The sequence below is a fragment of the Pocillopora damicornis genome, chromosome 12 (genome assembly GCF_964200805.1).
Source record: "Pocillopora damicornis chromosome 12, jaPocDami1.2, whole genome shotgun sequence".
Classification (NCBI taxonomy): Eukaryota; Metazoa; Cnidaria; class Anthozoa; order Scleractinia; family Pocilloporidae; genus Pocillopora; species Pocillopora damicornis.
Genome location: NC_142681.1, coordinates 1,764,519 through 1,781,334, shown reverse-complemented (window position 1 = coordinate 1,781,334; position 16,816 = coordinate 1,764,519). Strand labels below are relative to the sequence as shown.

General features: G+C 36.9%; 3 protein-coding genes and 2 long non-coding RNA genes across 5 annotated transcripts in view; 3 read left to right on the top strand and 2 right to left on the bottom strand.

The window, feature by feature from the left end:
* Window positions 1-282: 282 nt before the first annotated feature.
* LOC149036053 (uncharacterized) lies at window positions 283-3,435 on the bottom strand. The gene is made up of 2 exons (XR_016181994.1): window positions 3,082-3,435; window positions 283-2,180 (listed from the first exon to the last, which is right to left on the bottom strand). It is a non-coding gene; the product is annotated as an uncharacterized LOC149036053 (long non-coding RNA).
* Window positions 3,436-3,754: 319 nt separating this feature from the next.
* LOC149036052 (uncharacterized) lies at window positions 3,755-12,109 on the top strand. Its single transcript, XM_089190605.1, has 5 exons — window positions 3,755-4,009; window positions 4,475-4,788; window positions 9,162-9,388; window positions 9,777-9,856; window positions 11,579-12,109. The coding sequence occupies exons 3-5, from the start codon at window positions 9,320-9,322 to the stop codon at window positions 11,808-11,810; spliced, it is 381 nt and encodes a 126-aa protein (XP_089046731.1). The 5' UTR covers window positions 3,755-4,009; window positions 4,475-4,788; window positions 9,162-9,319; the 3' UTR covers window positions 11,811-12,109.
* LOC149036048 (uncharacterized) overlaps window positions 9,997-16,816 on the top strand; it is a 22,021-nt gene continuing 15,201 nt past the window's right edge. The window contains exon 1 of the long non-coding RNA XR_016181992.1: window positions 9,997-10,045. This is a non-coding gene — a long non-coding RNA (uncharacterized LOC149036048). The remainder of the gene's footprint in view (window positions 10,046-16,816) is intronic.
* On the bottom strand, window positions 12,108-15,369 carry LOC149036051 (uncharacterized). Its single transcript, XM_089190600.1, has 5 exons — window positions 15,232-15,369; window positions 14,403-14,527; window positions 13,519-13,549; window positions 12,846-12,873; window positions 12,108-12,551 (listed from the first exon to the last, which is right to left on the bottom strand). The coding sequence occupies exons 1-5, from the start codon at window positions 15,258-15,260 to the stop codon at window positions 12,303-12,305; spliced, it is 462 nt and encodes a 153-aa protein (XP_089046726.1). The 5' UTR covers window positions 15,261-15,369; the 3' UTR covers window positions 12,108-12,302.
* LOC149036050 (uncharacterized) overlaps window positions 15,770-16,816 on the top strand; it is a 5,650-nt gene continuing 4,603 nt past the window's right edge. Inside the window, exon 1 of the mRNA XM_089190595.1 lies at window positions 15,770-16,261. Within this exon, the coding sequence (XP_089046721.1) occupies window positions 16,190-16,261 (72 nt within the window). The 5' untranslated portion in view covers window positions 15,770-16,189. The remainder of the gene's footprint in view (window positions 16,262-16,816) is intronic.

Sequence of the window (16,816 nt, the reverse complement as noted above, 5' to 3'; positions counted from 1 at the left end):
TGTGCCGTCTGTGAAGATTAAGTTTCCCAGTTTGGGCGCGAAAAACTTATCGTCACACAAGCTGAACAAATCTCAGGTCAAAATTCCATAATCTGGGTCACTTAATAATAATAATAATAATAATAATAATAATAATAATAATAATAATAATAATAAAGAACTTGTAGGTGTCAGGGCAGATAAGATCTTACTAGATATGCAAAAGGCAGTCATCTCAAGTACCCTTAACATTGCGCAGAGTTTCAAAGTTCTCACTGCGCAGGACCTATGAACTGGCCAAACTTTTAACCATAACTTTTTGGGTTTCTAATATCATTTGAGAATTTCTTTATTTTATGAATTATTTTAGGCTATGGTAATGACAAGCTACGCGATTGCGACTTGTCAATATCTTATTTAAGGAGGCATCCCTACGTTTTACTGCCATATAATAATAATAATAATAATGATAATAATAATAATGGTTTATTAGTACTCCACATGGTGGCTCTTCTGTACTAATTCACTAAACAAAAGAATCATACAATTGATAAAATATGCACTGTGGATATAATAAAATAATATAATGGTTGAAATAAATATATGGATAAACAAATAACGTGCAACAAGATGTATAATTACATAAATAATGTATAAATAATATACATAAGTAATGGATAGTATATGTAAAATGGTTTAATATGATGATGTAAAATTTATGGATAATATAAATACGCGCGTATGAAAGTAATACTGGCATGAGACAAGGAACTACTTGTTGCCAATGTTATAAAATGATTTCTGCATTTACTGTCGAATACTTTGAGTTCTGTACAATTTTTAATGTCTTGAGGTAGACTGTTAAATAGCATCGCAGCAGAATTTTGTAGTGTTCCAGGAACAGTCGGTGGTTGAAGGCGACGCTCACAAGAAGATCTTAGAGCCCCTGCCGGTTTATGTTAACTTATGTTCGACCAGTTTGAGGCAGGTTGGCCCGCAGTTTTGGTATAAAGCCTTGCATATCGTCCTAGTTATGTGATAGTCTCGACGATAACTAATGGGGAGCCATCCGAATTTCAAAACGTCCGACATATCCGCATAGTGATTGTAAACAAAACTTGCCACTGCAATAATACACTTATCCAATTCCGATGACTGACTTGGGGACGTACACAAGGACATGAAACAACATGGCGACAAGTTAAAACGTGGCTCCTGAAGTAAACCGAAAAGGACCATTAAACGTCCCTTGAGAAAGACATGAACCAATTCAATAAAGCGAAAACGTCTTTTAGGGACCGACAAATCATTTGAAATGTCTTGTCCGTGTTTGTGCCTGACTTGCGCCCTGGGCCCGATGATAGGGTGATGACATGAAATCTCTGACATCTGGATTTTCTTTCCTTTCGCTGTTAATTTTTTTACTTGTCAAGGCCCATCTTATCAAAATATTATCATCGGGGTGAGTCATCCACTGTTTCTACCCAGAATAACTTTGAAAGTCAGATAATCATTCAAATAATTTAAAGTGTTTCACTGCTGCCATTAAAAAGCACGTGATACTTTGAGGACATTTTCAACTAATTGGTTGCGTCATATAAGAGGAGATATTAGGGAAAAGTAAAGGATTAGGGAGGTGATAGTATAAATTTCTAAAATCATTTTTGCAACCAACGTCATCACCACATAACATCCTTGAGAAAAGCTGAAATGGTGATATATGGACTTCAGAAAGGTAAAAAATGCTCAATTTCCTAATCTGAGTAATACTAAACTTTCTTCCTGCTCCTTCTTGGTCTTCCAATAAGAAAATGGGAAAATGCAAAACACTTTGCACAAATTTTGAAAAGGAAAAAAGAATTTAACTTCTGATAAAGTAAATTAATTTCCGACCTAAGTCAAAGTTGCTAAATTGCCACACATTATTGGGTTTACGAAACTTTTAGGAGCAGAGAACAGCTAGAACTTGAAAATGAAAAAAAACTGATCATCCTAGCCATTTTGTTGTCATTGAACATGTTCAGCAGAGTCTTGGCAGCAGCATTCTCTGGCTCAGGTTTGATAAGTAGAGCGAACACACCTCTTAATACATCTCTAATACAACAGGTTGGTAACAAGTTCTTCCCAGTCAAGAATCCCAGGCACACGTGACCAGTTGATGGATTCACATTGATGTGATAAATGAGAGACAGGAAACGTACCTGGCATTAAGAAATAAAAAAAAATATAAACTTTGTTCTCATCAATTTCCTTTCACTCCTCTCAAGTATATAGACCTTCTCTTTTAGACCACAAATGTTACCAAATCAGAATACAAGTAGCCAGCTAAGTACTGATCACAAATTTGCTCCTTATCTACCTAACCCTAAAGCAAAAAGAAATAACTTAATTTGATAAATATCTAAATGAGTAGATGTGTTTTCATTTTGTAGCGGCTAACGTGGCACGTAAGCCGCTGCAAAATGAAAACAAATAAGCAGCAAGACCAATTTTTTGTAACTGTTGATTTAATCAGTTTTAAATTTTTCTTAGGGCTTTTGATTTCCAGGCAAGTGTCTCATTTTTTGCTATGTTGTAGCACAGTTTCATATAGATAACCTGTGAAACTGACAGTGAAATTAATTTTAAAATGTCAAAATTCAAGAAGAGAACAAGATCACGAGATAACCAGGTAACTAGTACCTCCTTAGCCATGACAATCAGTCGTTCGCGCTCAAGCATGTAAAATATTTATTTTGAAGTATTACCGTTGGTGTTTAAAGAGGGAAGTTTTCGCTCGAGAGATAAGAAATTAGTTTAAAAAAAAAATCCTAGTTCAGGTGGGAAACTAATGTCTTTGTAAGAAGTGTAAGTTGCGACTCGAAGTCCTAAGCTTCGATAAAAATCATCGGTAGAAATATTGGACAAGATGGCGGCCGTGCTTGCGCATTTCGTCCATAATGGCGTCCAAATAATATAAGAAACTGTATGGAAATTTGTAAAATTTCTAAAATATAACAATTAGGAGCTCATGGTCCCGTCTGCTCTCGATCGAGACATATTCAGTACTGATTCTGCTATTCATCAAACCTCACAGGGACTCGATAAATAAAAACCACTTACTTCCCAAGCCAGTTCTTTTGTCATTGATCATTGACCTAGGTCGCCATACAGTTCTTCAAAATCCGTCGTTCTCCATCCCAAACACTCGCCTATTGCAGGAAAGTGCATCAATAAAGTCAACTGCTCTCGATCGAATTGACTGCTACAGAGTTCGAAGCGTCCAAATATCCAGTAAATTGTCATTTCCTCCCATCAAAAAAAACTTCCCAACGCGCCAGAATATCCCTTACTTTCCATGTTGAGTAATTGACGAGACGCCATGATGAAAACTATGACTGAAATAGTTAAACACGAGCAACGTTGATCTTTGAATCGTCGGCCATATTTGTTTATGTTCTTGCAGGGAAATAAATTAGTTCTCAGGTCCTTTTCGGAATAAAAATATGCCAGGCATTGAATGCAAATTCAGTAGTCTTGGCGCGAAAATTAAATTAAAGCAAATCAAAATTCTGGCATCATGCCATCGCTCCGCCTCAAAAAATCCTAAAGATTTACTTGCAGGTTTTCTTTCCTTTTTCTTTTCATCAAATAGAAGATCTGTGGTGCTCAAATTGTACAAGTTATGGTACGAAACACTCTTCTTTGCAGATCGAGCCGTGATCGCCGCCATATTGAATTCTCTTGATATTCTATTGTTCTGGAGTGTAATACGATATACCGCTGATAATTGTTAGCGGGCTCGAAATGTCCTTGATTTCTGGCGATAGAAGGGATCGTCGAAGAAAGTAATTTCAACTTGTCAAACCCTTTATCTACATCGGCTAGTTATTCAAGTGTGGGATAGATTCAGTTGCCGCCATTCTTCCTGTCTATCCACTGACAATTTTCAGTGAGACTGCTTGGGAAGTCATTTTGATTTCATTTTAAGAAAATGTATGGGAAGTAGCTCTCCCCTTCCCCCTCCTTGTGTTTCCATTTAAGCTACGCGGTATGTATTTCCATTCGTTAATGCAGCGTTTGCATGTTTCAGTTTCTCTAATGTAATACTTAAAAAATTCAAAGTGGTCGAATAGTACTACCTCGAACCGTAAATAAACAGCATGAAAACTGAGACAGTTGAATTCTATTTCAAAATCATAATTCTTTTCACGGCCGAGTTTTGACAGAAGTAAATTGTCATGCTAAACAGATATGTCCGCTGAGTCCGCTAGAGGTAAGTAGTTAACAATAGACTATTTACGTCAACCATGATTATTGTTCTAGCCTCGATCCTAGAATAGCGTGGATCAATGGTATTTGCAAAACTGCAGTCTTCTTTTAGAAAAAATGTATGCGTCTGAGTTCTTAGAAGCGTCACTTTAATTTTGACCACACAGATACTGTGTCCAGGGAAATTTTGTGAAAAAGCCAAAAGGAAGAAGACTTGTGTTGTTATTTCTTCTTATCTTTGAAGGTAAATAAATTTTTCATACCAAGAATATTTCTTCTCTGTCGAGCGTGAACAAGACAAGTATTGTGCTAAAGATGAGATGATTCCCGACGGCAGCTGCACGACAGCTCCTCTTTGCAAATTGCTGGTTCTATTAGCGCGCACCAATAGGCTCTTTACAGGACTTAATCACGTGCTTGCAGAAAACAAATATTTTTCCGAGTTCTTGGAAGCGTCCCTTCAATTTTGACTATGCAGAAGCTGCGTGAAGGGAAATTTTGTGAAGAAACCAAAAGGAAGAAGACCTGTGTTGTTATTTCTTCTTCTTATCTTTGGAGGTAAGTAAATTTCTCATACCAAGAGTATTTCTTCTCTGTCGAGCGTGAGTAAGACAAGTATTGTGCTAGAGATGAGATGATTCCCGACCGCAGCCTGCCGTAAATGCAACATTTTCCGCCATTGACTATGAGAAATCACATGCGCTTTCTTTATAAACAACCTGCATTCTATCACGTATTTTAACAGCATTATCCAACACCACTAAAAAAAAATCACATAAAACCTTTACTCTTGCGAAATGCATTTTGGAATTCCTAGGAATAAGAGGTGTGAATTTTCACGGTAAATTCGGACTGGGAATTCCCAACTATAAAAACTTTGGTTCTAAAAACTTAGAAATTCCTAGAAATTCCCAGAAATTCCAAGTTTATAGCCAAGAGGACTAGGAATTCCTAGGAAAAATTCCCAGCTAAAATCCAAGTATTCAATTAAATCTATTTACAAGCTTATATTTTTGATTGTATATTAAGATCAACATGCAATAATATTAGGATGGAATCAATTTGATTTATTTTTCATTCCTCGAAAATTTCATATGAATCCTCAATCACAGCTATTCATATAAAATAGTCCTAATCAATCATAAAATTTGGTTTGACACAAATTGCAAAAAAAATCTGTTGATTCTTTACCATAAAATGCAATATCTTAAGTTATATTTGTTGCAATAAATACTATCTGTCTAAAAATAGTCTTAAAATGAATCATTTAATTTTGAATGATGATACAAATGGTATTTAACCCTTTCGCTCCCAGAGACAGGCTTTGACTTGATTTTATGTGGTTGTAACTCATTTGGATAAAACTCTTGTGTATGAACATTCATATGTAAGCTGTCAAGCAGCACTTACATGTTTTACTCTTTGTTGATTCTGCATAGTGAAATTCAAAGATTTCTTCTCAAATTTTGACCAAGCACTCTTGGGAGTGAAGGGCTTAATTACAGTTAAGTAGAATTGATTTTTTTGGTAAAAATCTTGTTGGCCTTGAATGAGGTTGTCCACAAGAAGCTTGTCCATTTTGTATCTGGATTCCATGAAATCTGAATAAAAAAAAATTAAAAAAAAAAAATAGTTAAAAAAAAAAAAAAAAAAAAATATATATATATATATATATATGAATGTGGGGGTAGAGTCCTCCTTGGCATAAAGTGCCCAATGCTGTGGTAGCAGAGCTAAGTATAAATAAGTTAAAGGATTAAAGATGTGATGCGTCCTCTTTAATTCTGTAACTTATATATATATATATATATATTGGACTCTGTAACAATTGCATGTTAAGGCACCTGAGGAAGGCAATGCCGAAACACGTCGGGTCTTGAATAAAGCGTTGAAAACGGAAGCACATTCTCCATTGTGCAAATTATATATATATATATATATATATATATATATATATATATATATTAAAAGCTCAGACAAGCCTTAGACAGCTATTAGGAAAAGGGCATTCATTGGAATCTCAATTTAACAGAGTGCATAGGGATAGGGAAATCTCTGATATATTGAATGACTTTTATATTGGAGTTAGTACATCTCTCCCATAGATTTTACTAAAAAAGGGCTGAATACATTATTTTGTTTTTACCAAGGAGGGCTTCTTTGTGTATTATGAATCTTGAATGTTCCCAAATGTGACTAAAGTAATCTTGAACCTTATTGATAGATTTATTTCATGTTATGTAAAGCATAAGCTTTAACTTCTCAACCGTAACACTTTTACTTTGTAAAAACTATTTACACACACCGTGAAGACATTAAAAAGAATAGGACCTCTTTTCCAAGTTTTATCACAAATATGCTTTTTGGAGACACTCAGGAGGCAGTGGCTTACAATTCAAACAAGCACCATTGGTCTGAGAGCAATCTGGGGTCAAGTGGAGAATTTTACTCTCGGTACAGTGGTAGAGAACATCTATTCTCAATCATGCTGTATTATTATGTTTTGGACACTGAATTTCAAGCTGAACATCTGCACTGTTTATCACTAGCCTGTAGGAGAATTAAGTATCCCAGTCTTTGAAGACATCAGGCTGATGTGTTGATTGGTAATTTGTACGAAGCTATCTTAAAAGACCAAATTACAAGTTGTACCATAACATGGTAACAATGGTAACATAATGATACTTATAATGTTGATTATAATGATATTATCCACATGCCTGTGATGATGACCCCAGTCATTGAATATTTACCCCTAAACCAAAAGGGAATACCTTCCCTTTAAAATTTGCCTCTCTGTACCTTGAAAGTGATGCATTGAGGTGAGATTAAGTATTGTCATGTAAATATGCATTGTGCCTTTGGAAGACACCCAAATCTGATGATAACAAATTTATGATGTAAAAAATTAAGAACAAAATTGGGAAGTCTCAATGAACTTTGCACAATTATCACCAGTTTAGGCATTACACAATATCATGTCCACACGATTTTTAAGAAAAGTGTACTGAAATGCCTTGAATCAATTGTATATTTTTGCTTGGGAATTTTCTCAAAGGAAACACTTCCAATGGTAATGAAATACCAGTAACTGATAAAACCAGACAAAATTCTGGGGGCTCTCTGCAATGGAGTAGGGTCCAAAGGGAGAGTGGGGAGAATAGCCAATATCCAGGATGCTCTGAATACCAAAGTCGCCTGTGCAGTGCGGGTGACTGTGAGCTCATTTTATTTCTACCTTTATTTTTTTGTGGAAATCATACTTCTTTGATACACAGTAAACTACCACATACTTGAATCACTTTCAGTTAAGTTGTTTACTTTACAAAAATGAGCAATTTCTGACATTTTTTCTTTGTTTTGGCTAGTTTTTCAGATTAAAAATACAGCAAAAATAAAACGAATGAATAAGAAACAGCTTTGAATGCTTACAACCGGTTGAATTTGTAGACAGGTTCATATATTTATTTCAGACTTGAATTGTGTAAGAGAAATATTTTGCAAAACAATTAATTAGTAACCTTGACAGGAATACCTTTAGGAAAAAGCTGCTGAGTAGTGGACAGATTTATCCTCAGCTGGTGAAAAGCAAGAGAATTTGAGAGAGAAATTGTCAACATGTTCAAGCAACAAATTGAAAAAAAAAATTGCAACATGCATATTTTCATGTTGAGATTAAAGGAAAAATGTGTGTCTGTTGTTAAATATAAGTATTTATTACTCAGGATTTCAAGAGAACTTTTAATGAAGTCTGTTGGTACTTGGATCATGAAACTGTATATTCCTTTTATACATTGTGGAGAAATGTCTTACAAAAACAAGCCACCCAAAAAGTAAATAAACCCACACTTTTCCCTTTTTCCATGGAGGATCAGAAAACGGACTTAAGAACATGGCAGAAATCAAATTCAATCAGTTAGCTGACTGTATAAGTTAAATTGTGTCCGAAGACAAATGTACCATATATTAAAGTTAAGTTCAGGGTAATTTAGAGACAAGTGTCTACCGTAAACCCACCCACACCGACAAATACCTCGCTTTCGATTCTCACCATCCTATTTGCCATAAGAAGTCTGTAGCCAAAACTTTACTTAGAAGGGCTGACTGTCTACCATCATCACTCGATTCGAAGGCTGAGGAGAGGAAATATGTTTCCAATGTCCTAAAGGCAAATAGCTATACAAAAACTTTTCTCCGTAACTGCCAAAAACCAGTTACAAATAGTAACGCTCTTGATGAAAGGGAACTAGCGACTGGTTTTGCTGTTATTCCTTACATACAGGGTGTTACTGAACCCATCAAGAGAATTTTGAATAGCCACAACGTTAAAGTTGCTCAAAAACCTTTTCAGACTTTGGTGCATATTTTCACCAAACCTAAGGATCCTGTCACGAAAGAACAACGAACCGACGCCATTTATTCTATTCCTTGCAATGACTGTGACAACGAATACATCGGACAGACCAAACGCCAGTTTGGTACAGGGTTAAAAGAGCACCAAAAAGCGGTTTTTCTTTGCAAAAAGGAAAATTCAGCTTTATCGGAGCATACTTGCCCAACCAACCATACAATTGGGTGGGATAATTCTAAAATTATCACCACTAATCGGCGTTACCACCAGCGCCTTTGTTTGGAGGCTTGGCACATTAACTCCGCCCACGCTCCTTTAAATCGTGACGATGGCGGTCTGCTTCCTAACGCTTATTTACACCTCGTCAGAAAAAAGGCCGCTGATTAGTGATCATATAAAAGGACCTCTTGTTGCAGCGTTTAGATCACCCCTGATGAAGGCACTAGACAGGAGTGTCGAAACGTTGGGTCTATTAATTGTAACTTCTTCGGTTACATTCATTAAATCTGCAAACCAGTGTAGCATCAAACTATGACAAATGTACCAGTAAGTGAAGTATTTTTCATTTTTCCTTCAACAGATTTTGGTTCAGCAGCTTTGGCAGCTCCAGCAATAGAATCATTTCTATTTTACTATCTAGTTTCGAAGTGACTAAGCGATTGTACGCCAGGTGCTCAAAGCAAAGTTACCACTAAGATGTGAAGGATAAAGCAGTGGAATGCAATGGAGATTTGAGAAATGTTTCTCTTGATAACTACTTCACTAGTCACAGACGAATTCATCAAATTAGCACTGTTAACATGCAAGGCAAGTTATTTGAGATCTTCACCACAGAAGTGGAAACGTTATCCACCATGTAACTCATGGCGCTGCTGGGAAGTCGTTTTGATTAAGAAAATGTATGGGAAGTAGCTCTCCCCTTCCCCCTCCTTGTGTTTCCATTTAAGCTACGCGGTATGTATTTCCATTCGTTAATGCAGTGTTTGCATGTTTCAGTTTCTATGTATATGTCTGCTGAGTCCGCCGGAGTTTTAAAAGTAGTTAACAATAGACTATTTACGTCAACCATGATTATTGTTCTAGCCTCGATCCTAGACTAGCGTGGACCAATAGTATTCGCACAATTACAGTCTTTTCCAGAAAAAACATCTGCGTCAGAGTTCTTAGAAAATTCGCTTCAATTTTGTCTACGCAGATACTGCGTGAAGGGAAATTTTGTGAAAAAGCCAAAAGGAAGAAGACCTGTGTTGTTATTTCTTCTTCTTATCTTTCGAGGTAAGTAAATTTTTCATACCAAGAGTATTTCTTCTCTGTCGAGCGTGAGCAAGACAAGCATTGTGCTAAAGATGAGATGATTCCCGACGGCAGCTGCATGGCAGCTTCTCTTTTCAAAGTTCTTAGCAATGCTTAAGAAACAAAAAGGAAGAAGACCTGTGTTGTTATTTCTTCTTCTTATCTTTGGAGGTAAGTGAAGACGTCAAACCTGGAGCATTTCTTTTCTGTCGGGCGTTGGCAAGACAAGTATTATTGCTAAAGGTGAGATGCAATCGACTTGATTGTTAGTCATCCAGCGAAGATGACGCGTTAGTAGAAGTTTCTAGTTATTACCGATATGTATTAAAAATAGTTGGCTATTGTTCAATTCAAACTAGTTCAATGGGTCGCCATAGGTTTTGCCTCGACCACCATGTTTCAGTTTCTACACTGCAATACTTAAAAAATTCAAAGCGATCGAATAGTACTGCCTCAAAGAATGATATTAACCAGAAATTTGCATGGTTTCATTTGATAAGTGTTATTATTGAGGCCTTTGCAAGAGCCTCGTCGAGTGAAGTCGAGATTTATCGGGGTATGAAAGGTTCGTATTTATTTTTTGTCTCATTTTTGAGTTAAAACGTGTTCTTTCGCTCCTTTTCTCACAACGCACACGCCAGGCAACTTACGTGGCATCACGTACCTTGAAAACAACGTCCAAAGTCCAATCAGAACATGCCCAATCATTGTACTTCATGAACATCAGGCAATTTTTCACGTGCTTGAATTGTATATTCTACCAATCAAATTCCATTTTTCTTCATAAGACTTCGCTCCATCACATGCGCTTTCCTTATAAACAACCTGCATTCTATCACGTATTTTAACAGCATTATCCAACACCACCAAAAAAAATATTATCGAGGCCTTTGCAAGAGCCTCGTCGAGTGAAGTCGAGATTTATCGGGATATGAAAGGTTCGTATTTATTTTTTATTGTATCATTTTTGAATTAAAACGCGTTCTTCCGCACCTTTTCTCACAACGCACACGCCAAACAACTTATATTGCATTACGAAACATGAAAACGACGTCCAAAGTCCGGTCAAAACATACCCAATCATTGCACTTCATGAACATGAGGCAATTTTTCACGTGCTTGAATTGTATTCTACCGATCAAATTCTATTTTTCCGCATTAGGGACCGCTCCATCACATGCGCTTTCCTTACAAACAACCTGCATTCTATCCCGTATTCTAACAGCATAACACGAATAAAATTGGCTTTTAGCTACCTTGGAATTAACCCAATCGTGTGTTAATTCCTTGTAAACAACGTGCATTTTATCACGTATTTCACACACAGAGGGCAAAGTCCAGATAGGCAAAAACCAATCGAGGAGCCCTCTTTGAAATATTATTCTTTCCTCTTGCTCAGTGTATCTTCCCTTATACAAGAACACGATATATCTTTGGCTAGGGTCTATTGAAGATACCACAGTTTTAGTTTGCGTTTCGCAGTAAAATTATGTGGAATTATATTTTTGAGGCGACTGACTGTAGACGAATGATTCATTCTTGCTGTTCATTCGATTCCATAGTGGCAAACAGTGGGTAAATTAACATTAGGAAACGTACCACACTATTTATCGGACAGTGATTTTTGCACTCGAACAACCACGACTAGGTGTCCAGCTGAAATTATGTGCAGATATCTCATTTTGATTGATCATTAATTTTCAGTAAAATGGCGTCTGTTGTAAAGTACATCGTCGTGTTGGCCATGTTTATCCAGGTTGCCCAGTCGGGACCAGTGAGCTATGGAGTTTGCGTGGCAGGATGTTACTCAGCCTTGGGAGCCTGTGTGGCTGCTGTTGGAGGTGTGACAGGCCCAGCTGCTGTTGTGGCTTGTAATACTATTTTCGGTTGCTGTGTGGCTGGATGTTCCCCTGCTGCTGTTGTACCTGTAATTTAGTCAGAGAGGGGGATTGACATTTTCTTTATTTGCCTGAAAAAACATTTCTATGTTGCGTTTGGTTTATGGTTTTAGCTTGGCTTGTTAGATCTGCTGGAACATTATTCCATGATAATGCTGTAGGGAATACTTTAAACGTTAAGAGGGGATTATTTTAAGTAGAGTTTCCTAAATCAGAGCAATTTAAAGTAACACGTCTACGAAATTGTTGAGTATTGTAAACCAAAGTTAGACAAGTATTTTATGTGGGTTTGATGTTTCTGTACAACTTGCTGATTAAACAACTAGAAGCGTGTGAATATCATTTTATTTTATGCACAATTGGACATGGTGACGTTACCTTTACTCATGATGACTTTTGATTCGGTCTACAAATTCGTATAAGGATAGTTTTAACACAGCTCAGACAACCTGATAGATATTCGTTTGGAAACATATCAAATGCAGTGGACTGGTCACATTTTCAAATGTAACAAACTTCATATTTTTTATTCATTTGGTGTTCAAAGCACTCTTCCTGGCCTTTTGTTCGTATACGACTTTGTTGTTATTGTACATCTCAAGCAGTGTGTGATCAGCGGAATTCGCCAACTCAGGACGAATGAGAAGAGCGAATACTCCACTCAAAACATCTTGAACACATCGGGTTGGTAACCAGCTCTCTTCGGTCAAAAATCCCAGACACACTTGACCATTTGACGGGCTAACATTCACGTGATATATCGGAGACAGAAAACGAACCTGAGGTTAGAAAACAAAATGGCTGTCACGTATTTAGAACAACAAAGAACCGCTTTCCGATGATTACGTCAAATTTGATATCCTCGAATTCTTGACACTTTCCCTATACAAAAACATGAAAACTACGAAAGGAGCAAGTTGAATTCAGCGAATTTTGTATAAACCGTTAGGGCATATTTTCGACAATTGAATTTAGATATCAACAAAATATTTATCTATTCCAGACAATTTTTCTTCATTTAACACCATTTATACTGATAAAGAAAGCGTTTAAGAATGTTCAGAATTACTTACCGACGGAGGTCCAAGAGGATAATTTTCACTGGGCAATGGTCAAATCATTAGTCAAGGATGCTAAGTTGGTGAAAAGTCTTAATCGGGACCCCTTGTCTTGGCTTAAGCCATTGAATTTGACTCAACCACATTCACGGTTGCGAATTCGTTGAAACACTACTACGAAAAAACGTCTTCTAAATTGTGGTTGATAAATTAAACACTAACATCTCATGATTGCTTTAAGTTATTAGGGTGTGGTTTTCTACCCTAAACAACTGTCAGGACCGTCTTATAGGTAAATGGACTTGTGAATACTTATAGAAGATCGAAAAAGAGAGATTTCACAGAATGGTTGGAGGAAAAGTTGCTGCATTTCGCGAATTGCGTTTTTTTTGCAGTTCAACAAGCCACATAGACTCATCTGGCTTTGTCATATGTTAATAGAATGAAAATGGTCGGTTTCCCTACTTTACCTATCTTGAAGAGACGTCGGGTTTTGGGGGCGTTTTTTGAACGCCAAGAGAACTTATGGTCTCGTTCACCTATCCTCCCAATAAATTTTATGTTAAATGCGAGAGAAAAATCTCAAGTTTTTGGCTGCATGGTGTTTGTCAGATACAAGGTCCGCTTAATTCAGTTTTTTTCTTTTTGCTCAACACGTTGCATTTAAGAAAGAAGCTAGTGAGGATACGGTAAATAAACTTGAACTTTAAACAGTCCTCCTGAAAATTAAAGACAAAAGACATGTTGTTAATATTAAGAAGGTTTAAGAGAAGCATGAAAAAATCTAACATGCTTACCAAATGAACAAGGGTCTAACCTGACTGATATAATATTTTGAAAATAATATGAGATTGAGTTGATTTTGCTTCACTTCGATCTGTGATTGGTCTAATTAAATCCAAAATCAGCCTCCAGTGTCCAAATCTAAATTCGGCCAGTAGTGTCCAAATTAGAAACCTCGCGCCAGTCTCCCAGCCAATCAGATGGAAAGCTAAAAGTAATCTCGCCTTGGTCGCTCCCGTTATGACCAGTTACAGCTCTTACTTTGCACTACCAGAGTTCTTTTTGGCTAGGTTCTTTGGCCCAGATTGACCGTCGTTATCCCTCGGGTTTCGACTGGTTTTAGGACACCAGATCGACAAGTGCTCTATCCCAGCTCGTCAGATGCAGATAAGCTTAGTCTATGAGCTTCTGGAGGAGTTTGGTAGGCGATGTCTGATAATTATCGATAGAGTGACGTTAATATGATCAAAACAGTAAGTCAGGACAAAATAAGATGTCACAAGTAATCAATGAGAAATAGAGATCAAGAAAAATTCCTGAGATGCATGAGCTACTAAGTTTCGATTTCGATCATTTTTGCCTCTGATTGGTAGAGAAGGTGGCTTTCTTTCGACCATTCACAGAGCTCAGTAAAGCAAACGAAAGCAAAAGTAATGCTCTACAGCATTTCTTTCCGGATAATTACTTTGAGTTAAATTTAAATTTCAACTTGAAATCAATTCGTAATAAGAAATGAAACGGAAATTTTTAAATCGAGGATAAGTCAGTTGTAGTTAGGTGGTCAGTTACCATCATAATAGGAGTCTTTAGGTCCCGGAACAACAGCCTCCCATAGCTGGAGACTGTCAGATGGAAGTGTCACTTCGATTCCATGAGGCTTCGTGGACTGCAGTTGTTTTAGCTCCTTCTGCACCCTATTTTACAGATGATAATTTTAGCTCCTCAAAGTAGTTTTTATTAATTTATTACGATGTATTAAAATGTTTAACAGCTGAGTTTATTCTACGAGAGCTAACTATTAAGACGAATTAAATAAATATTTAATCACCTGCGTATTCAATTCGACTTTAAGACTTAGAAAACGAAAGAAAGCCAAGAGAAACTTATAGGAATGTTCATTGACTCAAACGAATAAGGAGACAGTCATCAACATTCTACTAGTGAATGGCTTTCTTTCTCCCTCGCGGAGACCGCACATGCTAAGGCTTTTCGGGTTGGTAAATACCGCTGGCCAAGAGAAGTCTAAACCTTTCGTGAAGAAACAGAACCTCTTACGATACTTACACCTACCCTTCCCTCCCCCCACCAGAAAGCTTTCTTCGTTTCTCTCGACTCAGCGGAATGTTTTGGAAAGTCACGCGACTCTTACTGTAAATAATCATATTTGAGGACGATTGTAAAAGAGTGATTCGCCAAGAGTACTCGATGCACTCTAGTTATTCTGTGGTGCGTTAATTAAGCGTTACAGACAAAAAGATCTTGTTTGCTTCGCATATGTAAATCGTACATTTTCATGTTGGAGCAATGGAAGCATCTTACGTTATTCCATTTTATCTGAAATTTTCAAATCAACCTCTATAAATAAATGACTAAATACTAGATGTAGTGAACCTCTTACCTTGAGACAAAATCTCTTCTTAGGCTCATTGTAAGTGCGCGGAAGTCTCGCCTTATCGCTACAAAACGCCGTAGAATATTAATGGTTCGATGGAGCTGCCAGGGAAATTTCCCTCTTATTGTTTGAAAGGACAAAGTCTGTTTTGTTTTCTGGGAAATTCCCTTTGCTAACAGTCACGGAGGGGGGGGGGGGCGGGGGGAGGGGGGTCAGTACTCTCACTGGCATATTCCTTCTTAACATAGTATGACTTTTTGCGTATTTCGTCAGGAAGGAGTACTCCACATTTAATTCACTAAAAGCTGTTTTAGCTTGATCACAGCAATTCATAAAATGGACAATTTGTCTTCGATGGCATTTACCCCTAACAACAACTTCAAATTCAACTTTCCATGCGGTGTTTCCTCCCCCTGATTGGAGACCCAAAAAATTCTTGCACAGTCATGGTTTAGTACAGATGTCATTTCCATAAAAGGAGCGATAACAACCTTTCCTTTGTTAAAGTAGTTGAGTCCCGGTGTTTTCCGTGAAAGTGTTGTGGTTATTTTCTTAAAAATCTGACAAGTCGTCATGTAACTTTTCTAAAAGCGTGCAGAAGCAATTATTAAACGACCATTTAAAATAATTTAGATGAATTAGCCGTGAACACGAGCCAAAGCAGCGTTTAACCTTATGAATTTCGAATGTTTTTTCTGAGGAAACATTTGAAAAACTAGTCAGGGACTTTCCCTTGAAATGACGTCACTAGTTTCAGTTTCATATCTAGTCGACACAGAATTCTGAGGTGAGTTGGTGGAGTAGATCGCTTTGGATTCAGTCCGCTGTTTGCGAGCCAAGAAAGATACGATCAAAGATTTCCTGTGGCTTGATTCAACCTTACATTCGCTGGGCCTAGGTTGCCGTGGGAAATTTTGTGTACTTCAGCAGAAATTATTTTCCCTTCAAACTCCTCCACAGAAGAATGGGACCGAAGATCATACAAGTATTTGTAAACGGTTTAGAAGGAAGGACAACCACCATTAACATTGAAGAGGTACACCTTTGAGCTTAATATCCTTTTTTGTAGTCAGTCGACACAAACAAATTTAGAAATGCCAACGAACTTTATCCATTTTGTTCATTCTATGCTTACTGGCGAGGAAACCCTGCTCAAACTGCCGGACGTCATTCTTGTTCCCAGAGTGCTCTTCTCTCGGGCAGAATGGCTGACGTCACACATGTAATGCTCTCTTTTTGTCACGTATGTGTGATAAGTGTTAATGAAGTCGGCATTTTTTTAGATAATGTGTCGGCTGAAATGGTTTAGTTTTACATAAATTTTTATTTAATTTTATTATAAAGAGACAATGCAAGTCCGTTCTTTTTTTATTTGTGGATAAGTCACTTGGTTTTTTATTATTTTTTTTTTTGTTGTTGTTTTGAATTGAAAAAATCATTACTACCATTTTCATTATCGTTATTACTATTGTTGTCATAATTTTTATTGATAATGTTACCGTTATTATCATTTCTTTTACTGTTTTCATTTTAGTCAGAGTGACATCAGTATTGGGATTTTGCATATTGAGTAAGTTAGGTAGCAAAATTT